Below are 24,891 nucleotides of genomic sequence, written 5' to 3'. Positions count from 1 at the left end.
GAGTCGTCACCCGGCTGGGGCTGTGCTGAGCCGAGCTGAGCTGCGATGTGATGCGAAGTGCGAGTAGCGAAGGGCCGTCGCTGGGTGCGGTCTCGATACGCGGCACTGCGGCCGTTCGGTTCGGTGCTGGCTCGCGGGTGCGGTGCGCTGTAAGAGCCCGTTGGATTCCGAGATGGCTTCTCTTTCCTCTCTCTCTCGTTCTCTCTCCCTCTCTCTCTCTCTATACACACACACTCACTGTTTACTCATTTTACCTCTCCCTCTCCCTCTAACCGATACAGCGGCCAGCCAGCCTCGACGGGTTCGGAGACGGCGACATTCAAGCAAGTGGACGTGATAGTGGCCCAGATTACACGCGACCGGGTCCCCAGAGAGCCCTGTGCTGTGAGATGAAAGTGGGCGGTTGGAAGCTTAAGCTGGGCTTGGCAGGAAGGCAAATCAAAAACTGACACAGGCGCATAGAGTGGTTCGAAGTGTTCTATTGACGGCCTCCCCAGCTTTAATGGGCAGCTTAACTCAGACTCTTAAAAGTTACCGATTATCCGTGACACGCGTGGCAGGTCTTCACGAGACGACCTTGGGCAGGAAGAGGGGTAAACGCAACGGTAACTATGCGTGTGCTGTTTGTCCTCTTGCATCACTTTCCTCACTTTCCTATGCCCGGTTCCAGCGAGCTCTTTGGGATGAGATGGGCCGGGCCAGGCCAGACCAGACTGACTGGATGGATGAGCCAAGGGGCACACTGGCTGACGCAGCCAACCAAAGCAGCCCACCCTGCATTTCGTATGCTTTGACGTCTAAAATGCCTGAGCCTGAGCTTGCTTGGTCGAGGCTATTCGCTGACTGGGGCCGGCTCATGCAGCGTCCATCTTCCCCCAGGTGAATGACGATGAAAAGTCTCGGGATCCCTTTGCAAGTCCCCTAAATCATCGAGACCCCATCTTTATGACTGAAACATGGCTTGGCTGCCTTACCACAGCGGCGTCTCCATGGATGGTGGCAGCAATAGCCCTACCTGCGTCGACAGCACGACATTCAATTAGGGGACATTATAATACTCCGTACTAACTGACAGGTGGAGGGATGGATACAGTTGCATGCGGGTAGGGCCAGGAGATGCCGACGACGAAGGGGCTCGAGCTGTGAGGGGTGCAGGGATGCGCAAATTTGGCGAACTTTGCGGCCCAGTTGACTCTGGCGAATAAGCATATTCGCATGAAGTTCGCCGTCGCCCAGAGGGCACCCACAACCCCGTTCTGGTAGAGCAGTCTCATTTTACAGAGTCAGTCGTCGTTGGAGCGCGAGCCAGGGGTCCCCTCGTCTCCTCGCGCAGTTTTCTTCTCTCAACCCCCTCTTGCTCATCATGGCTTGTCATGTAGTGAGTGTATGAGTGAGTGGGTGGGTGTGCGGGACGCTTTTGCCGATTAACTCGAACAGTGACTGAGGCTCAGTCAGTCGGCGGTGGAGAGTGCAGTACGGGTAGAACGGACAGAAACAAAAAGAAAGAATGGTTCAAAAAGACGTAATGCCACGCCGCCCTGAGACCTTCAAAAGGCGGACCAAAGATTTTGGTCCCGTCCACGTCAACTTCAAGGGTCCAGGTCCGCTGTGGCGTCAGCCATGCTTCACTGCCCAAGGGGCTCCCGCGCATGCCGCGAGACCCCTACTACCAGTATGGTAGGCTCTAGGCATGGGGAGGTTCAGGGACGGGACACTGGGAGGTCGTGTGCTACATATTATGTACCACAGTACTTGTTACAACCGGTGCCTGTGCCTGACATAACGGTACTGCTGCTTAGCCACACTTGCGCCTCTCAGGCCCCCCACCGTGTCTTACCTTGAGACTTCACTGCTTTACAAAGTAAACTCGCCCCCTCGGCAAAAGACGACTGGCCCCGATGAGCGCGGCCTGTCCTTGCCGGCCAGCTGGCAGGTGGGAACTGATCAGCTACTCAGGCTTGGGTGTCCCAGTGCCCTCACGAACGTGGCTGGCTGTTCACCTGTCGACTCTTCGATGCTCTCCTCCCCGCTTCCAATCCCATCTCCGCACCAGCCGATCGGTCACATTCTTGCATCTGTTGAACAAAAGCTTCTGGTTGATGACTCTGGTGATGAGGTGTTCGGAGGGTAGAGTTTGGCGGTGATGTCACGTACCGACCAAACTGAACCTCGATGAGAGTGTGATTCCCCCCCTGCGCTGTGCTATTTTCGAAGAAGCAGTCGTCATCGGGGCTGTTGATCCGTGACGAATCCTATGATCTCACGCGAACAAACACCTCCACAACACAGTCATCGTGTACATCCTCATGATCGAATACAGGGGTAGAAGCTCTGAGCACTGCCGCCGTCTGGACGCGTCCTTCGTGCTCTTTCCAGGACAGATGGTTGGTTTCTCTAGTGCGTGTTGCCTCAACCCGAGCGGGAGCCTTGCATAGCCAGGCCGCATACGTCCAATGACATCTTCCGCTCATCACCAGCCGAGATCATAACGGTCCCCCGGATGGCGATCTCGGGTCTTGCGGCCCAGACTGGTGGGAATCGGTCTCCAGCGGGCGGCACCGCGCCAATGCCGACCGGCGGCCGCCCAGAGAGAGTGCTCCGTCCCCGGTCCGCGTCTGGCCCCCAACTTTTGCACACAAATATTCCGTCCGTCCGGCCTTGGGAGGAGTCCTGGATAAAGGGGGGTGAATCCCAACTGTGCACTTGGCACGATAAAACATGCCTATTCCAGTTTGAGCCAAGAGCCCTCTCCAGATCTTTTGTCCCTGTATCGCTGTCGGCCGGTCGTCTTTCCACATTCATCTTTTTTTCTGCCCCCTTTGTTTGAGAGAGAGTGCAACTTACGTCATGCTACGGGCAACCGGCAAATGTCTGCTCTCAATGCCGCAGAAACCCACCTGAGCTCGAGCGACCTTTTTTGATTATTTTCAAGGCGCTGCATGCTTGGGAGACCATTCTCGTCCGGCTGCAGAATTTAGACAGACAAATGATAGTGCCACTGAACAATACAGCGGATGGGGTTGCTGTGCGCATCATCTGCCGGGATTTCTCCCGCATTTCGTGGCCGGCAGTCGGGTGCCAAGCTCCTTAAACTCCGAGAACAGCGCTACCACTGGTGGGAGAACACCAACCCCGGTGAACTGGCATCGTGACATCGTGGTTCGGACCATCTGCCGACTTGGCCACCAGGCCGTCGCAAGGAGGCACCAATGCTTCACGCTCATGGTCCCCTGCAAATCTCCCATCGCCTGTTACTGCGACTTTCGGTCTCGCATCGCAAGGAGATGGGCAGATGGAAAGGAAGCCGTGCTGTTGGCGGCCGACTTGGCCGCCAAAAACCGCCTCTTCACGCCCACAGTCCTGTCCTCCACTAACGATCCTGCGCTGAAACTTTTTTTAATAGGACTGCAATTTCCAAACTCGGCCGACGAGGACAAGCCTCGAGTCGGCTATTGTTTCCAACATACGAGACTACAACGCCAGTTGGCCCCTCTTTCCCACGAACGGGCCAACAGGAAAGATTCTCCTACGGAACCCATCCCATGTCGACCGTGGTTTTGGAATCCCCATGTGCTTGTCCTCCGAACCGCTCCACCATGTCTTCTCCGGGGCCCCCTATGGTGGGATTATTTTCCGTGACCCTGGCCGCCTTGTTAGGCGCACCACAGACTACTCCAGCCTTTGCCTCCTTACTATGTATGTATGTTTGTCCACATAGCAGCCGTACACTATGGGTAAAAGCGTTGCTTTCCTGTTTAGGCATCGCTACGTTGTATTGGACTCCTCTCATTTCGCGGCTTATACGCTAAAAAATGGGGTCCAACGGTCCAGATCTTCGTGTTGAAGTCATGTATAAAGGTGACTGTCCATGGCCTATAGTCCTCGTGATTTGACTCTTTCCTCAGTACATACGTTCACTTCTCCAACACCCTTTTTTCCATTACCAAGTTCTTACATTCGTTCCAACCCAGTCCTTCGCTTCCAGATCGTCACCATGCAGTTCTCTACCCTCCTCCTCGCCGCCCTGCCGGCCACGACCATGGCCTTCCCCAGCCTCTTCCCCATCCAGGGACCTTCCAAGGCAGGTTTCGCCAAGCGCGACTCCTGGGGCGGCGCCGTCTCTCTCGGCCCTACCACGTCCACCATTGTCAACGCCGTCACCTACCTGACCCCCGGCGCTGCTCCCCCTACCCAGGACGGTGTCCTCTTCCTGTGGCCCGGCATGTCCAACGGCACCGGTGACCTCATCCAGACCACCCTCGAGTCGTGGCCCGACAACAGTTGGTGCGGCGCCGTCAGCGGCGAGTGGTGCGTCCGCGCCTCCGTGTTCGGCTCCTTCGGCCAGATCGACAGCGAGACGAGCGCCCCCGTCAAGGGCGACCAGAAGCTCAAGATCGAGTACGCCCTCCAGTCCGACCAGGACACCTGGCGCCAGACCGTCACCGACGTCTCGAGCGGCAAGGTCATCAGCTCGCTCGACCACAAGGCCGGCCCCTTCATGAGGGGCTACGGCACCGGCACCGAGTGCAACGACGGCTGCACCGGCACCATCGCCGAGCAGCTCTACTCCGACACCGTCATCACCCTGTCCAACGCCGACGCCAACTTTGGCAAGACCATTGGCTCCAGCCAGGGCGCCACGTACACCGGCCTCGCCAGCAGCAACGGCGGCAAGGTCTGGACCATTGCCTCGATCAAGGTCCCCAAGATGCAGTAAACGACCGGTTGCGGTCTCTCTCGGGAGGATAGGGAATTCACTGTACATAGTCTTTGACAGACTGCAGAGACAGACCGCGTCTGCTCGGGTATATAATCAAGCCCTTTGCCTCGATTTATTCAAAGCTTAGTCCACTTGGCACGATTGTGATGTTAAACTGGCAACATTGGCTTCGTGCATGTTGCAGTCAAGTTCTTGCTTGTATGTTCGCTGTGAGTTGTGACATGGAATCGGGCATGACTTTTTTGAAGAGGACTGCAAAACCGAAGTACAGATTGTGGTTTTCAAATAGGCTTTGAATTTTGTTAAATTATGGGCTGTGGCTGTTGCTTCTAAGCTCGTATCTGAGGTACGCAAACTGGAGCCCAATCTCTCTCGCTGCTGCCGTCAATTATAGCCCACACTACTTACCGCGTTGTTACTACCACGCCCGGGGAGCAATATGTGCCTAGACGCACACCGCACACGGCGGATAAACTAGCATACAAGTCTTAATTAGGGTGGTAGTTGAAATTTAATTACGTCCACACTCTTTGGTTCCTAAGACGTTAATGAATATTGCTGCCGATGCGTGCCCTCCGCCAACCCAGGTTTTCCTTAACTGGTTACTTTTCGTATGGATGCATAGCCAATTTTTATGAGTTCTCTTCTAGCGATGACTACTATAACATAATATTTTGGAATGTTCGTAATGATTATTCAAAAATGAGGCTACACTAAACGGCATAGTATTGCATGGAACCAACATTTAAGGCTCTCTCTCGGCTCATCCATACAGGCTACTTTAGGGGCAAGATTGAGGGTAAGCGAGGGTGAAGGTGGCTCACTCAGGGTGAGGCGGGAAAGCAGGGTGAGCGAAGCTGGATTGTCGGTATGCAGTGGTCGAAGATCCCGTCCAGGGGCAGTTATGACATATAAACACAGTCGCCTTCGGCCTTCAGTTACTCGTTATCTTTACACCTTTCTTATTAACATCTAGCCCTTTCCCGTACGTATACCTCGTTAGCCTCGCCGTTGCTTGACGGCGTATCCAGACCGTTGGGGGTTCTCCTGTTATTTAGCGGATTATGCGTGCCGTATTCATGCTTCTACCTGCCGTTTGTAACGGCACTATATTTAAAATGGAAGGGCTGGTCTATCTCGTCGTATGTCAGGGGCGCGGGCCGGAAGGGGCACTGGGGACCGCCGGGACCCACTGAGGTCCGTTACGGAGGATAGTTAATCCTGTGCGTGATAAAGGAGACAGTACAGGTACCACAGCGGTGGAGGAGGCAGATTCGAATGACAGTCACACTCGAAACCTACGCGATACTAGTTGGCCTTCGGTGCTAAGAACCTTGGCATCATGCTTCAGCCTACTGACGGTACCTAATGTCAGGCGGAGCTTGGTTCCGAAGCATACCGGCGTGTCGACGGGCTCAAAGGCGCGCAGCCAGAAGACGAGGCTCGACTCCTACAGGCCAAGGTGGAAGCTAATGTCATGACCTAAAGCCGAGGCGAAGTAGACGGGCAGGTAGGAGTCAGTCTGCCAGCGGGGGTCGGAGTCATTGAGAAGCGGTCCCTTAAGGAGGGGGGAGGTGTCGGCGAGGGACGTGGCGATGATGCGAAGCTGCGCGACGAGCTGCGAGGGGCTCGTAGAGGGGGTAGGGGTTATCTATTAGTGAGATGAGGTTGAGACAGTTGGTGAATTATGTACAGATTCCCGTCGCTGCAATTCCTTCAATTGGCGATAGGAAGAACATCCCAGGCACGTTTGATAGGTACAGACAAGTATAAAATTATGCCCAGTACCCACCAACGGCTTCCCCGGTCGACACCAGCACTTATTACCACAGCTTGTACCCGCCCGAGCAGAGCCTCTGGAAGGTCTGGTTACTGTCGTACTTGCGCGAAACCTGCCTGAGCTTGTTGAAATCAGCCTCGCCGTAGCTCCTCATCACGTCCACATGCTCCGCCGCGTTGTTCGCCCACTGGTTCGGCATCAGCGCATCCCATTTACGTGCCAACTCGGTGAGCTTCTCCATGAAAGCGTCGTCCATCTGAATGGCTGCAGCATCATCCGCGGCGTTGTCCCAGTTTACCCTCAGATTGACGGCTGCTTCATGATTAGCAGGCATTGCAACGCTTAGCTGAGCTGCTACGTATACGAAGAGCGCGACTCACAGTTCTGGTTGACTTCTTGCCAGCCGCCGGCGATCCCTTTCTTCCTGTTGGTTTCGCGCACGACATGCGGAGTTATCGGGTTCCATGACACGCCAATGGTGTGTCCCGCGATGGTGCTGGAGTTGTAGTGTTCGAAGAGCATGCCGGCCATCTCGTTGTATAACCCCCTGCTAGCCTTCACGTTGAGGTTCGCCCGGTTAATGCTTGGAGGTGAGCGTTAGAAGTATACCACGTGAACATCATGACTTGCCACTCACCGTTTAGTATAGGCTTCCATGACAGTGGCCACACCCTCGGCTGCGTTTTGTGTGAGAGTCTTCCGCGAAGCCGTCACCGACTGTGGCCCAGCATTGTATAGGGGCTTTATGGCACTGGGATAGCATCCAGTGAAGTTGACCATGTCGGTAAAAGGCGAGGCATCAACCGTGGCCAGGCCGATACCTGGAATGATCATCTCCATGTATGGAACATCAATGTGAGGGTCCTCGAGGAGCGGGCCGGTCTGAAGCTCGTAGAGGGCTTCGGCAACGTCCTTAGCTTGGTTAATGTCGTAAGACAACGTGCCAGACCAGACGCCATTCGGGAGAGGAAACGTCGCCATGTCAAAGCGCGTCACAATACCAAAGTTGTTACCGCCGCCCTTGAGAGCCCACCACAAATCAGCGTTCGATGTCGCGTTGGCATTGACAATATTGCCGCCAGCCAGCACGATCTGGAAGTTAATAATGTCGGCGCTGGAGAACCCGCGGCTGCTGATAAAGTTAGAGAGACCATCTGCAGAATGTTAGTGCGTGCAATGAACAATGCATCCGTTGACACATGGCGTGAGTGGTTCATCGGGAATACATACTACCTGTGAGCAAGCCCGGCACGCCAACCACCCCAAGCGTTCCTCCAGTCACAGCAACACCTTCATTCTCCAGCGTTCCAAAGACTTTTCCCCAGGCATTTCCTGGGCCGAGGCTCGCAACTTCTTTGGAAGCGGTAAGGGTGATCTTGTCCATCCTCTCCATGGAAAAGAGGATGCCGTCCTCGATACCGGACATTCCCGGGTGCGAAGTGTGTCCTCGACCACGGACGGCAAAAGGCCGGTCGAAAAACTCCATCACCTTGACGCCAATGGCCACCTGTTCAGGGGATTCCGGGAGAAAGATGAGGGATGCATTGAGGCGGGCTCGAGAACCACTGCATGAAGGATTAGCCCTGGTGAGTGAAGGTAGCTTGGATTCGGCTGGCACATACAAGCTGATGTCGAGCGATGTCGAATAGGCTGACGTTTCCGGCAGAAGAACGTTGGCTGGGTACAGGGCATTCAGAAGTTCTTCCGTGTAGTTGAGACCCCCTTGGGCACGTTGGTGGATTTGTGACACCTGCGGCTGCAACAACCCCAACGTGAGCATAAAGCTCGTCATCTGCTCTTTGCTAACCCTCATTGTGGGATATTTGTGTGGTTTTCGTTTGCGGTAGCGACTTCTGCGCCTGGTGAGATGGGAGAGGAAGCTAGAGATGCCTTTCGGATTTCTGGGCGCATGGTGCGACTTATAACATATTGAATCCACTCGACTGTCCCGCGCCTTCACCAGCCTAGACAAGTACCAGTGGAGATCGCCCCGTCATCGTCCGCCAAGCCGATGAATAGTAATTAAACCTTTGGGTATGAAGCTCTTCATTTGCCAACATGACTCTTTTTCCAACTCTACGGCGTCCCTTTGGAGGAGGAGCTCATTTCTGGGTGGGAGATGATCCAGGCAAGGTCGTCTTGGACCTTTCTCCTCTCGTGGCCCGAGCACAAGCGTGAAATGTCTCGGCCCCCGGATCTCCGGACCCCGATACACTGCTCGGTATGACTCCCATATTCCTCGTCGGGCTGATATCATTTTCGGCAGTCATCCTCTACAGCGCCCCTTCCCCATCCACGGGCGCGGATTTCATCCCTCCCGAAGTCGCTTGATGCCCACCGCCCGCATTATCACCAACTCAACGCCGCCCTCCAGCCACCCCCTCCCGCGCCTGTCTATCCCATCATGGATACTGCTGCAAACTTCGATGTCGGCTCGGAGGACTTGGCGCTAAGCCCAAACATGCATCTTCGCGCCGCTGTCAGTATCTTCCGGATTCTGCGTGCTCGCAGCCAACTAACAGTTCATACGTGATAGTGTAATAACTGCCGTGTTCGCAAGGTAAGTGAGCAGAGTCCATTCCCCCTATCCAGGGCTTGGTCCCCCCAATATTCACCAATGTTCGTAGATCCGCTGTGATAGACAACACCCTTGTTCTCACTGCGCCAGCGCCAAAATTGACTGCATCCTTGTCGACAAGAAGCCCCGAGAGAAGCGCACCCGCATCCTCGTGACTTCGGAATAGTACGTCCACTATCCTACTTGGTTGGTGCTGCTTTTTTGCCGCCCCCTTTTCTTCCCCCATAGCCAGCTACCTGACCCTACAACATCCAGCGAGGAAAAGATCGATCAGCTCAACCGTCGCATGGGGGAGGTCCTCAGCATCATCCAGGGCCTTAAAAATGACCGACAGCTCAGTGGATGCTCTCATGCATTCTTGAACACTCCAGCTGGGGCCGATATATCGGCAATATCCCCATCCAAGTCGAGCCCGTCCAGCCACACCATCCAGCCGGGGTCAGACGCCGGGTCTTCCGTGGTACTGGGTGAGGGAGAGTCCTCGTTGGCCGCTCACTCGGCGTTTGCCAGCGACTTCATGCAACACGTTGCAAGTGCCAGCCCCTTCCGATGCTCCGGACCGGAGATGAGGGACACCCTCGATGCACTCTCCAGCGTTGTCGCCACCCTAAGAGAGCAAACAGTTGCCAGTGAGATGGCATACCCCCACGCTCGGCCGATCCAACGCCCCGGCCCGTCAGGGTACGGGTTGCCTCCCATCCAAAAATCCGTCGAGTTGATTCGCATCGCAAAAAGTGAGCCCTTTTGTCCTCACGTTTCCCGAACTCCGTGCAATCTAACATGCATGTGTGAAGACCAGCGCTTAGCTGGAACAGGCTTCATCTACGAGTTCATATTGACGCGCAACTTCTCCGACCTCTGCCTCCAGGTCTACTTCTCCGAGAACTTTTCCGAGATGGAATTTATCATCGTCAACGCGGGCCTCCATTCCCTCTTTGGAGACTATAGCCATCACGTGCCCGTCGAAGAAAAAGAAGTGTATCTAGGCCATGCCCGCATGTGTCGTGCGAATCTTGAGACTGCACTTTCTAGTTTACCTTTGCATCTTCCAACAACGACAGACGCCGTAACAGCTCTGCTCTTCGGTGTATGTTGACGCGCGCCTACTGTCCCAGCTGCTGTTAACAGGCTCACAGGCTTGGCATGCGATTGAGCTGTCGAAACCCTACCTCTCCTGGGCACTATCGGCTAAGGCATCAGAGCTTTGCCAGACGCTAAGCTATCACAGGATACCCGATACAGACAACAGCGACGACGCCAAATTCAGGAGGTTTTTGTTCTGGACGAACTACTTCCTTGACAAATGCCTGTCTCTTCGACTCGGTCGAGCTTCCACCATCCTCGACTGGGACATCACGACACACCGGCCTTCAACCACCGACACTCATAAAGAGGCGGTTACGGCCTACTTTGTACTCTGGGTTGAGTCTGCACGTTGCCAAGGGAATATATATGAGTTGCTCTACAGCCCAGAAGCTGTCGCTCAGCCCGATCACGTCCGGCAATCTCGGGCCCAGCTTCTCGTAAACGACCTACGAATGCTAGACCAAGCCATGCAAGAGACTGATGTAGGTCAAAGCTGATTAAATATTGGCGTGCTTTAATCGTTTAACATTCAATGTCAGAAAAAATGGATCGATATCGCAAAAGAGAATGCCGGCACGGACGTGATGGACTTCTTTGCCGCCTCAGACGAGACTCTCCGACTCTCACTTCTCACTCTTGTCCATCGTGGGGCTCCGCAGCCAGCTGGTGCTCTCACAACGTTCAGCCACAGCTGCACTGAAGCCGCAAGGGCCGCCTTACACAGGCACCAGGACTGCCTGGCGATCATAGACAGGAGCAATGAGGACTTTCTCCCATCCTATATCCATTGGTAAGTGACATGTGTTGATTGATTCTTGGATTACTGAATATTGACCCAATAGGACCCTCCTCTTCACCCCGTTCATCCCATTCATTGTCATCTTCTGCCAAGTAATAGAGACTCGAGACAAGACGGACCTAGAGCATCTGGGTGCCTTTGTGGCCTCTATTCAACCCGCTGCCACTGCTTCAGACGCCGCAACCAAGCTGTGTCGTCTCTTCCAAGTCCTCCACAACGTCGCTTCCCGTTACGTCGAACTCCCCGGGACATATAATGACCAGCCACAAGCCACGGAAGAGATGGAAATGTATCTCAAACTATTGGGATTGCCCCATGGAGAGGAGGGCAATGTCAGTGAGCAGCATAGGCAGGGGTTCGCCCACGACCTCGAAGGGAATTTCGCGCAAGCCACGTGCGATAACGGCACGAATACAGGCGAGGTGCAGACCGGGCCGATAGTGACGAACCCAATGATACGCATGGGGAATAGCGCGCAGTTGGAGGAATGGTTTTACAGAAATCAGGCTTTGATGCAGTCGTTCCAGACGTCCGCTCATCCCTTTCCTATGGAAGACTAGCATGGAAAACATTGCCCTGGGGTAAGACCATATGAGCGTCCTTGGCCCTAGATTGCCTCCTGGAATGAATGGGAGGGCGTGCAAATATTTCAAAACATTCTGCGGAAACAGCCTCTGGGAGCAACCCATGATCGTATCAACCCGTACAATACGTTTACAGGTGTACACTCTTTCTTTTTTAATCCAAGGTCGTCGAACAGAACTTATAGGGGCATCTACCGATCGACTAAATTCTGGCGATGGTAGCTTCTGCAGCAATCGTCTCAGTATATCAAAGTTAGAGGAGTAGTTTCTGAAGGGAAGCAAAGGTTATGTGTACGTATTTGCACTTTAGCTGTTTGGAGAAGCCCACGAGCTTCTTCTCAACCAAAACGTCACCCATCGAAGAGGCAGAGGCTCGGTTGGTAGTAACGTTACCCGGCCGTGTCCTGTATGTAGTTGTATCATCTGAGTTGATTGAGAATTTGCAGTCTACCAGAAAGAAGACCAAATTTCGTGCGCCAGTTGGGAGGCGATCTCGGCAAGTGCCTCGAGGAGGACGTATTCGATGTAGGACCTCTCTAGCATTTTGACCAGAGACAGGTTCTACATGCTGCCTCCGACGATAATCTCCTTGAATACTATACTGATTTGACTTCGTTTCACGAATAAGGGTGGCCGTTGTAGAATCTGGCTTGCTGGATTTTGCCGCAGGAAGCATAGTAGGTCGGTAACGGAAGACGTGTTGACTAGGGGTATGACAAGGATCGAACAAAATCGATGCGGCGGCGCCGAAACTCAGGGTCCACCCAGCTCGAGGCTACCCTAGTGGAATGGAGCTTTCGTGCCGGAGGAGTCATCGGCTTGCTCTAATAAATCAGGTCTGCAAGCCTTTGCACCAGCAAATCCGGGGCCCGGAATTCCGGGGCCCGATGCCCCGCCACTACCGAGGTCTAAGCACGCCAGTGTATTGTCTGTGCCTCTCAAGTGGACTTTTGGCATGGGACCAAACTTAGATTTCATCTTCATGATTCTCGAAGAGTTGGCTCGTTCGCTCGGGGCCCTTTGATGCCCCGAATGTGAGGGGCCTGTTGAAGCGGGCAGTTTAAAATTCTACGGTCTCTGCTGAGACTTGACCAGCTCGCGTGAAGTCTTTCTCAAGTCTCAGAACAAGAAGCATCCTTACAATCTGCTCAACATGCCCGCCAAAACTGTTGTGACATCAAAAGCGGCCTCGAAGGAGAGCATGATAGGAATTTTACCGGGCCAAAATGGTATGATGAATCAAGAGCGTAACAATTGGTTTAGAAGAGAACCATGTGTTTCGAGCTAATTGGATATTCCACAGATCTAGTCTTTGGTGTCGCTCGCATCTTCGCCTCTTATAACGATACCTTCGTCCATATTACTGATCTCACGTTCGTCCCATCTGTCCACAAAAGCAAGATGCACAACGACTGGGTCGTGCTGCAAGGCTTTCAGAGGCACCAGATGAACTGACGTTATTTTACAGAGGCCGCGAGACCATTGCCCGAGTTACTGGAGGCATGAAGGTCAAGTCTGATCGGGACGAATCGTCTCCGTACGCCGCCATGCTGGCTGCTCAAGATGCCGCCGCCCGATGCAAAGAGCATGGCATCAACGCACTTCACATAAAAATACGCGGTACAGGTGGTGAGTTTAATACGAATTTCCAGCTGGTCTCGCTCTCTAGCCATCAAGTTGACAGTGTACGTGATAGGCACTGGAAGCAAGACGCCGGGCCCCGGCGGCCAGGCCGCCCTTCGTGCCCTAGCTCGCGCTGGCATCAAAATTGGACGCATAGAGGATGTTACGCCGGTCCCTTCTGACTCAACTCGCAGGAAGGGTGGTCGTCGTGGTCGCCGGCGCTAGGGGATGGTGAAAGTCAAGACCATCCAGCAATAAGCAGGCTCCGAGTGACTGGTCGAATCGCAGGCCTTTCCCGTCATGTATTTGTAACGTTAAAAGAGGTTTACAAATAATAGATAGGAGACAAGATGTGCTCGTTAGGAAGAAGATACTGCAGATAGTTCCTGAGGGCGCTTCTCCTTGGATTCATCGGCTGTATTAATTACTTCATTTGAGGCTTATCATAAGGTCAAGTTTACACCAGCCCCGCTTCTGATGTTCAAGGTAAAACTACCTCTACTATGAATCATCGGCTTAAATGAATTTTTGAATTCTATGTCTGGGAAAGCAGCGCCGACTTTGCCACATAGCTTCTGGCCATGGTTCTTGGCCCACTTGTCTCCAGATCCTCTCAGCTTCGTGCTGCCTTTACCCTCCGATAAGTTTACGACACCCTAAAATCAACTTAGGTCAGAAAATTGAGTGCTTGAGGAAGTGGGTTAAGTAATCTTACTCCCCAATGCGGATCTTAAATGGCCCTCGCAAGGTTCCGGGCTGGAATGCCGGCGTGAAATTAGAACGAGCGATCGAACATGATGAAACCACTGCTGGCCTGGCACACGATCGAAAACTAAGAAAAATTAAAAATCAAAACCTCCGCTGACTCACCGGTGTGGTCGAACGTGGATACAGTACGGCTGACTGTCTTGGCTCGGGCGTCCGGGTTTCCGGACCCCGGCTGGCTTCGCTTGCGCTCGGCACCGGAAAGTAAGCCCCTTGGCAAGGTCACGTTCCTATGAGTCGTCGATCTATCAACGAGCGTACGTGCTGATAGAAGATTCGTCTTTCAGGGGAGGGAGAAGTGATGCCTGGTATAAAAGCAAATCATGTCTGTGAATACGCAGGAGTCGAAGTGCGAACAGTATATTCTTCCTTATCCAGCCAGAGCTGTCCATTCCTTACTACCCCCAGCGGAATTTCACTTTTTTCCTCATATATTTTGATATTCTCGTTTTCCATTCTTCGCTTTCTATCCGATAATGGCCTCATCGAAAGATGATCCCGACAATAGCGTGGATGATCCTGCCCAGTCATCGCAAGGCGACCAAGGGGAGCCCTCGGCCTTCAATGGCTTTCTGGTACGGCTGAACCTCTCTGAAAACTAACTGTAAAAATGTTTTCTGACCATGCTCGTTCACAGAGAGTGTTCGTTTTTGGTCGCGCGGTCGACTATGCTCTCGAATCCATTGCCATCGTCGCCGCTATTGTCTCAGGCGTCGCTTTGGCCATGGTAAATCTCGTCATCGGCCAGTTCATATCGCTTCTGAGCGATTCCTACACATCAGGCTCTCAGCCGGACGGATTCATGGCTTCTGTCAGAAAAACATCGTATGGAGACCGCCACCGCTGAGATTGACAGAATCGCTAACCCGTCTCTGCGTCGCAGGCTCTACTTCGTGTACATCGGCATCGTGCGATTTGTGTGCACGTACATATACGCTTCTCTCTTCACATTTGTCGCCCACCGTCTGACCCGCAACATTCGACATGAGTATCTCCGCGCCGCGTTCTGCCAGGAGATTGGCTTCTTCGACAAATTTAGCGGCTCCATCTCCATGCAAGCCACGTCCAACGGAAAGCTGATCCAGTCAGGCATTGGCGAAAAGCTCGGGGCGCTCGTCCAGGCCATCGCTACTTTTATCGCAGCCTTTATCATCGCGTTCGTCACCCAGTGGAAGCTCACGCTGATAATCATCGGTATGGTGCCGGTGCTTCTCATTGTTGTTGGCGGTGTCGCCGGACTGGACGCGCAGATCGAGACGGACATTCTCAAGATCCACGCTCAGGCAGCGAGCTTCGCCGAAACGACTCTTGCAGGCGTTCGTACCGTTCACGCCTTTGATCTCCGCAAGAGGGTCGTCAGCCAGTACGATTCATTCCTCCATAACTCATTCCGCCTAGGCATGAAGAAGAACAAAATTTACGGGGTCCTGTTCGGTGGGGAGTACTTCATCGTCCACGCCGCCATGGGCCTGGCCTTTTGGCAGGGTATTGCCATGGTGAGTCGTGGGGAAATTCCTGACCTCGGCACCGTTTTCACGTCAGTTCACTCTCTGGTCACAAGCTATTCACTCCACTCTAACTCGGCATAGTGTACTCTTCTCTGTTATCATCGCCGCCAGTACAGTCATGGCCATCGCCCCGCAGATGGTCACTTTCGGCCGCTCAGCAACTGCTGCGGCCGAGCTCTTCACGCTGATTGACAGGAAATCGGAGATCGATCCTTTTGATCTTTCGGGAGAACGACCAGACAAGCTCGTTGGCGAAGTTCAGCTTCAAAACGTTTCTTTCAGCTATCCCACGAGACCAGATGTCACCGTGCTCGATAATTTCAGTCTACGTGTTCCTGCAGGAAAGGTTACGGCCTTGGTTGTATGTCAAGACTCCCTCCCCACGCTTTATTTTCTGCCAATGCTCTTCTTAATTGATCCCTAACGTTGGATCGCACAGGGTCCCAGTGGATCGGGTAAAAGCACCATCATTGGGCTTTTCGAGCGATGGTACAACCCGACGGCCGGTACAGTAAGATTGGACGGTAAAGATATCAAGGACTTGAATCTTAACTGGCTTCGAACCAACGTCCGTCTTGTGCAACAGGTAGGAAGTCTCGCTCAAAGTGTCACCCCTCCCACTGTCACGTTGCTCACAGTCGAATCTGCATCTAGGAGCCTGTTCTCTTCAACGGCACCGTACTCGAGAACATATCTAATGGCCTCGTCGGGACACCCTGGGAGACAGCCTCGCAAGAGGAACAACGACGACGCGTTGAGGACGCTGCTAAGCTCGCCTTCGCACACAACTTCATTGTCAGCCTCCCGCAAGGATATGACACGAGGATCGGAGAGAGAGGCGGTCTTCTCTCGGGCGGACAGAAGCAGCGCATTGCTATCGCCCGCAGTCTTATATCTGAGCCTCAGGTGCTTCTCCTTGACGAAGCGACTAGTGCCCTCGACTCTCAAGCCGAAGGCGTGGTTCAGGAAGCTCTCAACAGAGCCTCCCAGAATCGGACAACCATCGTTATTGCCCACAAATTGGCAACCATCCGGAACGCTGACCATATTGTGGTCATGTCTTCAGGACGTATCGCTGAACAAGGTTGCCATGACGATCTGGTCGCATTGAACGGAATCTACCACAATCTTGTCAAGGCACAGGACCTGTCCCCAACCAAGACTCAGCAGACCGTGGAGCGCCTTTCAGATGAGGAATCCACCATTGACGACATCCCTGACGGGGATCACTCACTCGTCAAGATCAAAACGATCGAGGAGACACATCTGGCGTCGCTCAAGGACCGAGAAGATTTCACAATGTTCAAGCAGAACGGCCTGATCAGCACCATCATGAAGCTGATGGGCTGCACGCCGGAATTGAAGCTCTGGTATCTGCTCTCACTCATCTCATGCTTCATCGGAGGTACGTCACCCTATTTATTTGAGAGACTAGCGGAGAAACTAACCATCTTCCAGCTGCCCTATTTCCAGCACAAGCCCTACTCCTTGGCAACATCCTCGACGTCTTCTCATCCCCCGACATGGTTTCTCGAGGCAATTTCATCTCACTCATGTTCTTAGTTATCGCCTTTGGTTGTCTGATCGGATACTTCCTTATGGGATGGTCTAGCAATATGATCGCACAGGTAGGTAACTGGCCTTTGCTTATTTCTAGGTCATGGCTGACGACATGAAGACCCTTGGCAGGAAGATGCGGAGAGAACTCCTGGACTCCGTCCTTCGCCAAGACCTGCGGTTTTTTGATCGCCCCGAAAACACCATCGGCACGCTGACCAGCCGTCTCGACTCTTATCCCCAGGCGGTGTTCGAGTTCATGGGTTATAACGTTGCTCTTCTTATTCTAGCCGTCATCAACTTGACAGCTTGCAGTATCCTCTCCATCTCGGTTGCCTGGCGCCTTGGCTTAGTCGGCGTTTTCGCTGGACTCCCTCCCATGCTGCTGGCTGGATGGGTACGCATCCGGCTCGAGGTGAAGATGGAGAACGCCATGGACAAGTCATTCTTGCAGAGCTCGTCCGTAGCGTCAGAGACAGTGATGGCGGTACGCACCATCTCCTCCTTGGCGCTTGAGCAGAAGATGTTGGACAAGTACACGCACGAGCTGGACATGGCTATTCACAATTCGGCACCATCGCTGTTTCACATGATGATTTGGTTCTCGCTGACCCAGGCAATTGAATACTTCGTCCTTGCCCTTGGCTTTTGGTAAGGAAATTCTGTCTCTGTATAGACTTTCTCTAACGGTGTTCAGGTGGGGATCCAAGCTTATCAACGACGGCTACATCAACTTTTATCAGTTCATCGTCTCTTTCATGGGTGTGTACTTTTCTGGTCAGGCGACAAGCCAGTTGTTCGTTTTCGCAGGCAGTGAGTCTCGTCAGCATCCCGATAGTTCGACAACACTAACCGCTTCGCACTCAAAGATTTCACAAAGGGCCATAAAGCCGCCAATTACTATTTCTGGATATCCGCCTTCGAGCCAACGATTCAGGAAACCCCCGAGAACAGTGGAAAGGGACCGGAAGACGGATGCAAGTCTTTCGATCTGGAAAATGTTCAGTTTGCCTACCCTGTGGCGCCGCAAAACCTGGTTCTCAAGGGGATTTCTCTCACCGTTAGTCACATTCACGTCCTCAATGTACGATGCACCGCTGACCACTCTCAAATTACAGATCCAGCCTGGCGAGTTCGTCGCCTTTGTAGGGTCATCGGGCTGTGGTAAGAGCACAATGATTTCACTGCTGCAACGTTTCTACGACCCCGTTAGCGGCACCATCACCGTTGACTCGTCACCTCTGAACTCGATCAGCCCTTCTCTCTATCGTAAGAACGTTTCTCTAGTGCAGCAGGAACCGACGCTGTTCCCAGGGACCATCCGGGAAAATATCTCGCAGGGCGTCGACACAACCACATCTGGTCCGCTGCCCGATTATCAACTAGAGGAAGCCTGTCGTTCTGCCAATGTCTGGGACTTCATAGCCTCGCTCCCAGAAGGCCTTGATACGCCTTGCGGAACGGGCGGCAGCCAGCTCTCTGGCGGCCAGCGACAGAGAATTGCGATCGCACGCGCCCTCATCAGAAAGCCGGCCGTGATCCTGTTGGACGAAGCGACAAGCGCGCTGGATACTGAGTCTGAGCGCATCGTTCAGGGCGCGTTGACGAAGGCGGCAACCACTGGCAATAGGATCACTGTTGCCGTCGCCCACCGACTGTCCACTATTCGCGAAGCAAACCGTATTTTCGTCTTCAACGGTGGAATCATCGCCGAGAGCGGGACTCATGGAGAGCTTTTTGAGCGTGGTGGGATATATGCGAAGATGTGCGAGGCGCAAAGGCAAGGTCAAGATGTGTAGGGGGTTGGGTCTTGGTCTTGACCCCCTTGGGCCACATTTCCTCTGTTTCCTACATCGAGCATAGCATATGAGCTTTCCCAGCCGAGATTCCATGTCGTTGATGCCGCGACTGATTGAGTTGCTTCATTTTATGCTCAATCCTAAAAGATGCGGCGTAAGTCGTAGCCCAACGCTCAATGTTTATCGATCAGAAGAAGAAGCCTCCCCCTTTGATAAACTTCAAGCTCGCCTGTGATAGTCGCAAAGAAGGAATCACGGTAGAACATAGTACTTGGAGTGTGAAGACATTATCTTCCCACGTTCATGAATACATATCTTTAATAGTTCTAAGCTGTCACTCAAACATCTCTATTCAGTATACGCAGGAAAATATAGTAGATTACTTGATCTTGGTGTATAATTAGACTTGCAGTGTTCTAAAAGGCCGGCCCGAAAAGTAGTTTAGAACCAGCTGTGGCTATTCATCCACGGGGGACCCTGGCCTTTCAGTTGAGTCAAAATATTCTCGTGTTCGGAGTATGAGCTCCCATCTCCATCCAGTTTCCACAGGAATGTGATACACCAAAGTTTATTGATGCTTTCCTAAAATTCGAACAATCTTCAGCGTCACCAACCGGTTCGCGATAGACTCGGTAGCACGTCACGACAAAAACAACCCTGATGATAAGAAGTCGGCAGTAACAACATAATAATCGTTTCTTGCAACCAGAATATAGGCAAACACAAAGCCAATGGTTGAATTATTCCAGGACCTGTGGCAGCAATTTAATATGTCGTCATAAGATTTGCACAAACCTGGTGGCGGCCCAAAGCCTAGAATATCACTTGGCCTGCTGGACCATCCAAGCTGTCACCAGAGTCTTAAACCAATTTTGTCCTAACCTTGGACCTATCTTTGTTTAGACTAGAAGCTCGTGGAAAGATAGAAAAACACTGCCTAATGTAAACCCGCGTTCGCTCAACACCAGTTCGACTTTTAAAGGAAATCACCAGGAGGCGTACGTTTGCCCCATTGACCATGAATGAGCGCCAGTACAAGAGTGCGAAGCAACATCATTTAGACCGGTAAGTAAAGCATTCTCCCAGATTAATATGGCTTAATGTTGTAGACTTGAAGAGTAAGCTAGGTCATGTTAGGCCTGGTCGTAACGCTCACTTGCAGTTTATGAGATTGGACACAAGAGAGGCAGGCACCTTGGACGACATTGCTGGTCTAGCTTCCGTGGCCATATCTGGTTCCAGTTCTATTTTGAAACATACAGCTGTTATTGGGAATAAAACCCCTTCAAAACCTCACTGATTACTTAAAGGCCTAGTTTTATCCGCATGGTTATCGATAACTGAGCGAGAATCTCGGTCACTGCTAATGAATGTGCAATCGGCGTTGTCGGTGAGCCGCCGCTACCTTACGTCAGACCACATGCTGGCGAGGTACGTACCGTTCGACCTTCCACAGTCTCCACACCCCGCGATCTCGGACGCAGCAATGCACCTGCACGTCAAGCTTCCTCCAAAAAAAAAAGTTCCCTAGCAACTAGACATTCTTCTGCACGCTCCGCAGACCCTCCTCCTCCTCTTCCACGATGTCGACCGCGACCAGTGCCACCGCGGCGACCAAGGATGAGCCCCAGCCCGTCAAGAAGGGGGGCCCTACGGTCCTGCGATCCATTTTGGCTGGATCTACGGCCGGCGCTCTGGAAATTGGTGAGTCCTTCAGTGCCCAGCGAGCACACGAGCAGAGCTAATTGTTTGGATAGCCATCACCTACCCTGCCGAATGTAAGACGCCCATGTCCGAGAATATACGCCGTGTTTCGCCTCTAACCCTCCTCGATAGTTGCCAAGACCCGGTCGCAACTGAACCGACAGTTGACTGATGGCAAGAAGCTGCCTTGGCCGCCATTCGGAGCGCAGTGGTATGCCGGATGCACCACGCTGATCATCGGAAACTCGCTCAAGGCAGGAATCAGTAGGTGGAACAATTGCGATTACAATTTCGTCCGGCGGTGGCTGACCGCCTCGATTGACAGGATTCGTCGCCTTTGACCAATACAAGAAGCTCCTTGCCGACGCGGATGGCAATATTTCTGGCCCCAAGACGGTCATCGCCGGCTTCGGCGCCGGTGTCACGGAGTCGGCGCTTGCTGTGACGCCCTTTGAGAGCATCAAGACCACGCTGTATGCACCCTACGCACCCTGCGCTATGACTGTTCTTCTACTGACTGGTGACCCTCTAGGATTGACGACAAAAAGTCCGGCAAGCCCCGAATGCGCGGTTTCCTCAGCGCCGTCCCCATCATCGCCCGCGAGCGCGGCCTTCGCGGCTTCTTCCAGGGCTTCGTGCCGACGACGGCCCGACAAGCGGCCAACAGCGCCGTCCGATTCGGCTCGTACAACATGCTCAAGCAGATGGCCGAGTCCTACACTGCGCCCGGAGAGAAGCTCGGCGCCGTGGGCACGTTTGCCATGGGTGGCATCGCCGGCCTGATTACGGTCTACGTCACCCAGCCCCTGGACACCATCAAGACGCGGATGCAGAGTATCCAGGCGCGGACGCAATACGGCAACTCGTTCCGCTGCGCGACCATGATCTTTAAGCAGGAGGGTGTGCTGACGTTCTGGAGCGGCGCACTGCCGCGGTTGGCACGTCTGGTGGTAAGTGGTGGCCTTGTGTTCACCATGTACGAGAAGAGCATGGATTTCATGAACAAGATGGATCCCGAGGGAAGATATATCTAAAAGGGATTGCTTCAAAATACAGCGGCGTTGAGGTTCTAGTCTTCTTTTTTTTGGTATAGATACACTATACAGGGTACAGATGTTGTACATGATACTGTACACGGGGTCTGGGCGACTGCGCCCACCCGCCTCGAAAATGGCATACATTAACCATTGAACTCTTTGGTATTTGGGGTGTTGTTGGGGTATGTATATGTGTGAGTATGAGTGTGAGTGTGTGTGGGCGTGAGCGTGAGCGTGGGCGTGATATCTCTCTTCCTGGGCTACTGGAATCTGAACATGCCGGAAAGCTTCTTGGACATGTTCTGCAGCCAGCCTCTGGTCGGGGCCTCCTCCAGTTCTCTCAGCAAGTCTTGGAAGTATGTCGGCTGGCTTTCGGGTTGCAGTATTTCGCCATTGAGGGGGAACTGCAATGTGGTCAGGGCACAGCAACTACGGGACTCGGTACGCGGGCGAGCTTACCTGCTTCTTGAACCGGTCATCGGCCAGGGCGTACAAGGCATTCGCCTGCTTGAGCTCCTTGAGCTCGTCGACAACGGCAGGTTTGGTATACCTCCTCTCGATGCCTCTCGCAATGATTTCGTTGAACTGGGTCTCGGGGCGAAGGTTGTCCTTGGGCCACAGGGCCAGGGCGCGGCGGATGTGCTTGTACGCTTGCTGCGGGAGGGAGGCGTGTTAGCGGCGGGACGAGACAGGTCGCGCGCAGGTGCAGGGCACTGGGAGGGAGGGACGGAGGGAGGGACATACGCTTGTTGAACGCGACATTTTGGCAGTGGAAGAAAATGCAGATGAGTCTACCGAATTCTTCCAAACATGGTTCGAGCTGCGGGAGAGGTCGCAGGCTTGTGGGAGGGGTGGCTGCGACGGAGAGCGAGATCGCGGTGGTTCAGAATCCCGTCGTCGACGTCAAGGATTTTGCATGGGATGGCGGACGGCAAAGAATTAATTTGTCGGAGCTAATGGCACGCGCTGCGCCGGAGCTTACCGGACTTGGACGGACGAGGGAATGACATTGAGTGGATTAATCAGTTGTAGATGACTGGCTGAGGAGATCTCAAAGGTGGCTAGGGGGGACCCGGGTGTCAGGGGCTCGGGATGCCAGGTGGCAGATCATTCGGCCACCTGTAGCTCAGCTGCCCGCTCTCGACGGGGGTGGCTTGAAGAGTCAAGCCTCAATGGCCTCATGCGCATGAGCGGGGCTAGCCTGAGGCATCCGCGGCATTTCCTTCCCCTCCCTCCTCTTTAGCTGCATTGAGGCAGCCGTTGGCTGTCACTCGGAGGAACTCAAGCGTCAATGTTCCTTCCGCGTGTCTCTGCCTCCCCATCGCCCACCATTCCAGCATATGAATGACCCACATACCTAATCGGTGTGTACGTAACCCCCTTCTTCTCGGTGCCGGCACAGTCCACCTCCAGTGCCACAGGGGGTTGGTGGCCTCTTAGCGTAGAGCCTTATCTTATGTAATCCGACCCAGGTTCGTTGCTGCTTACGCAGTATTCGTACTAGCGCAGCGAACGAGCGAGCAGCGAGTGCCCCGAGACAGGCGGCGTGCCGACTGACTCTCTCTGGCTCTCTCTCTCATCACCGTCCCAGCCAACCAACCTGATGGCGTAGTCCTTTCATCCCGTTGATCACCCTTTTTTTCTTCAACACAACAACAATCCCCGTCGTTCCTTTGTGTCGCCTTACCTCTCCGATCTTTCCTACGTTACGATTCCCGCGAAACATCCTCTCGCCTTTTTTTTCTTTTATTTCCCCCGACTCCCCTATCGACCTCGCCATCTTCCGACGTTCCCTGTATCTCGCCTTCTTTACCTACAAACGCTAGCCGTCTCGTCTTCGGTGGCGAAAGGGGGGGATACCCGAGTCCTTCGGTTTCAAGACAGCAAACCGACACGAAATTCTACAAAATGGCTGGACGTTATGAGCGGGTATGTGTTGTCCGGCCTCTGTCGGCCGCTGCCTCTTGATCGTGTGACTGACCTGATTGTGCGTCCAGGTAAATGCCCAGGACGAGGACGACTTCAACAGCCCCAACTCCGCACCGCCAAGACAGTCGCAACCGATACCGAATTCACCACCGCCATCCTTCCACTCGAGAGCATCATCACGCGACCGGGCATCTCGCGCGGTCAACTCGACGCTCGCCGATGCGTTTGATACCGACGGCGACGACAGCGACGACGACGCCGATGACCGACAGAGACTAGTCCGCGCCGACTCCACCCATGCATCCCACGACGCATCACGCAACCAGTCCTCCGACGCAAGACCCCAGGCCCCTGACCGGGAGGCTACCCAGCTCCCCCCGACAGCAGCATCGACAGCAGGCGGGCCTACAACGCCGTTCCGCATTTACGGCAGCGGCATTCAGAATGAGGGTGTTTTCTCCAATTTGACGGCCAAGCCCGAGCGTGGAAGCGAGACAAAGGAGGAGCAACCGCCGGTATGTCTAGTCCGCATGCGCCTGTCCCGCGCGGCAGACGACGTAATCTTGTGAGTATGGGATTTGCTAACGGTTCTTCCAGACGTACGAGCAAGCCGCTGCTGACGCGGCACCACCCTACTGGGAGACCACCATCTTGGCTCCCGGCCTCGGCGGGCCCGATGAGGTCTACATCGACGGCATGCCGGTGGGATCCCTGTTCAGCTTCGTGTGGAACGCCATGATCTCCATGTCCTTCCAGGTTGTCGGCTTCATCCTCACATACCTCCTCCACTCGACCCACGCCGCCAAGAACGGATCACGCGCCGGCCTCGGCATCACGTTAATTCAATACGGTTTCTACATGAAGAGCTCGACGGAAGGGGACCACCCGCCCAAGATGAACGGGCAAGACGGGTACGCGGCGCCTCCGGACCCCAATTCGCACAACTTCGACCCCAACGCGGTGACGGGCGAGGGCGGCGGCGGCGTGGCGGATATCAGCGGACAAGAGTGGCTTGCGTACATTCTCATGGTTGTCGGATGGTTTATCCTGATCAGGTCCCTCAGCGACTACCTGAAGGCGAGGCGCCACGAGCAGCTGGTGCTGCAGAGCCCCGATCGCGGTCTGCCCGTGCCCATCATTGCCGATGGCGAGTCCTCCGAGAGAGTGGTATAGCATTGAGAGTTTACGTGTGTATCGAGTTGCAACGACGTGTAGCGAATCTCACGTGGTTGTTGGGCCACGAGTCTATGACATAGGCGTCGTGCTGTTTTCTTTGCGTTTTGCGTTTGGGTGTTTAACGGAATGGGAACTGAAGGGCACAGGTTAATCTACACATAGGAAGCACAGCAGCCTCCATTCTTGGCATCAATACTGAGATTTTGTTTCTTGGTTACACTGCTTTTTTTATTTGTATAAAGGTGA

General features: G+C 53.7%; 8 protein-coding genes across 8 annotated transcripts; 6 read left to right on the top strand and 2 right to left on the bottom strand.

Annotated features, from left to right (window-relative positions):
• Positions 1-3,994: 3,994 nt before the first annotated feature.
• EsH8_I_000065 (uncharacterized protein) lies at positions 3,995-4,717 on the top strand (the record flags this gene model as incomplete). The annotated part of the gene is made up of 1 exon (XM_083267478.1): positions 3,995-4,717. One exon carries the CDS (start codon positions 3,995-3,997, stop codon positions 4,715-4,717), a length of 723 nt encoding a protein of 240 aa, XP_083117916.1.
• Positions 4,718-6,543: 1,826 nt separating this feature from the next.
• EsH8_I_000064 (FAD-binding oxidoreductase) lies at positions 6,544-8,313 on the bottom strand (the record flags this gene model as incomplete). The annotated part of the gene is made up of 5 exons (XM_083267477.1): positions 6,544-6,812; positions 6,881-7,083; positions 7,138-7,654; positions 7,731-8,065; positions 8,123-8,313. 5 exons carry the CDS (start codon positions 8,311-8,313, stop codon positions 6,544-6,546), a joined length of 1,515 nt encoding a protein of 504 aa, XP_083117915.1.
• Positions 8,314-8,904: 591 nt separating this feature from the next.
• On the top strand, positions 8,905-11,523 carry EsH8_I_000063 (uncharacterized protein; the record flags this gene model as incomplete). Its single annotated transcript, XM_083267476.1, has 8 exons — positions 8,905-8,979; positions 9,037-9,060; positions 9,128-9,243; positions 9,307-9,812; positions 9,873-10,165; positions 10,215-10,646; positions 10,704-10,954; positions 11,007-11,523. The coding sequence occupies 8 exons, from the start codon at positions 8,905-8,907 to the stop codon at positions 11,521-11,523; spliced, it is 2,214 nt and encodes a 737-aa protein (XP_083117914.1).
• Positions 11,524-12,700: 1,177 nt separating this feature from the next.
• On the top strand, positions 12,701-13,395 carry EsH8_I_000062 (uncharacterized protein; the record flags this gene model as incomplete). The annotated part of the gene is made up of 4 exons (XM_083267475.1): positions 12,701-12,776; positions 12,851-12,920; positions 13,016-13,176; positions 13,244-13,395. 4 exons carry the CDS (start codon positions 12,701-12,703, stop codon positions 13,393-13,395), a joined length of 459 nt encoding a protein of 152 aa, XP_083117913.1.
• A 1,150-nt stretch (positions 13,396-14,545) lies between these two features.
• On the top strand, positions 14,546-18,799 carry EsH8_I_000061 (P-loop containing nucleoside triphosphate hydrolase protein; the record flags this gene model as incomplete). Its single annotated transcript, XM_083267474.1, has 10 exons — positions 14,546-14,760; positions 14,819-15,472; positions 15,525-15,804; positions 15,883-16,029; positions 16,098-16,848; positions 16,902-17,071; positions 17,122-17,651; positions 17,698-17,813; positions 17,870-18,060; positions 18,119-18,799. The coding sequence occupies 10 exons, from the start codon at positions 14,546-14,548 to the stop codon at positions 18,797-18,799; spliced, it is 3,735 nt and encodes a 1,244-aa protein (XP_083117912.1).
• A 1,583-nt stretch (positions 18,800-20,382) lies between these two features.
• Positions 20,383-21,537, top strand: EsH8_I_000060 (mitochondrial carrier domain-containing protein; the record flags this gene model as incomplete). Its single annotated transcript, XM_083267473.1, has 5 exons — positions 20,383-20,503; positions 20,557-20,577; positions 20,636-20,767; positions 20,829-20,976; positions 21,036-21,537. 5 exons carry the CDS (start codon positions 20,383-20,385, stop codon positions 21,535-21,537), a joined length of 924 nt encoding a protein of 307 aa, XP_083117911.1.
• Positions 21,538-21,800: 263 nt separating this feature from the next.
• Positions 21,801-22,302, bottom strand: EsH8_I_000059 (ubiquinol-cytochrome c reductase complex assembly factor 2; the record flags this gene model as incomplete). Its single annotated transcript, XM_083267472.1, has 3 exons — positions 21,801-21,944; positions 22,000-22,194; positions 22,285-22,302. The coding sequence occupies 3 exons, from the start codon at positions 22,300-22,302 to the stop codon at positions 21,801-21,803; spliced, it is 357 nt and encodes a 118-aa protein (XP_083117910.1).
• A 1,146-nt stretch (positions 22,303-23,448) lies between these two features.
• Positions 23,449-24,642, top strand: EsH8_I_000058 (metal homeostatis BSD2 family protein; the record flags this gene model as incomplete). Its single annotated transcript, XM_083267471.1, has 3 exons — positions 23,449-23,469; positions 23,538-23,984; positions 24,067-24,642. 3 exons carry the CDS (start codon positions 23,449-23,451, stop codon positions 24,640-24,642), a joined length of 1,044 nt encoding a protein of 347 aa, XP_083117909.1.
• Positions 24,643-24,891: the final 249 nt, after the last annotated feature.

The sequence above is a fragment of the Colletotrichum jinshuiense genome, chromosome 1 (genome assembly GCF_051148585.1).
Source record: "Colletotrichum jinshuiense chromosome 1, complete sequence".
NCBI classification, from domain to species: Eukaryota; Fungi; Ascomycota; class Sordariomycetes; order Glomerellales; family Glomerellaceae; genus Colletotrichum; species Colletotrichum jinshuiense.
The sequence above is the reverse complement of the archived record's forward strand: the minus strand, read 5'-3'. Positions and strand labels throughout refer to the sequence as shown.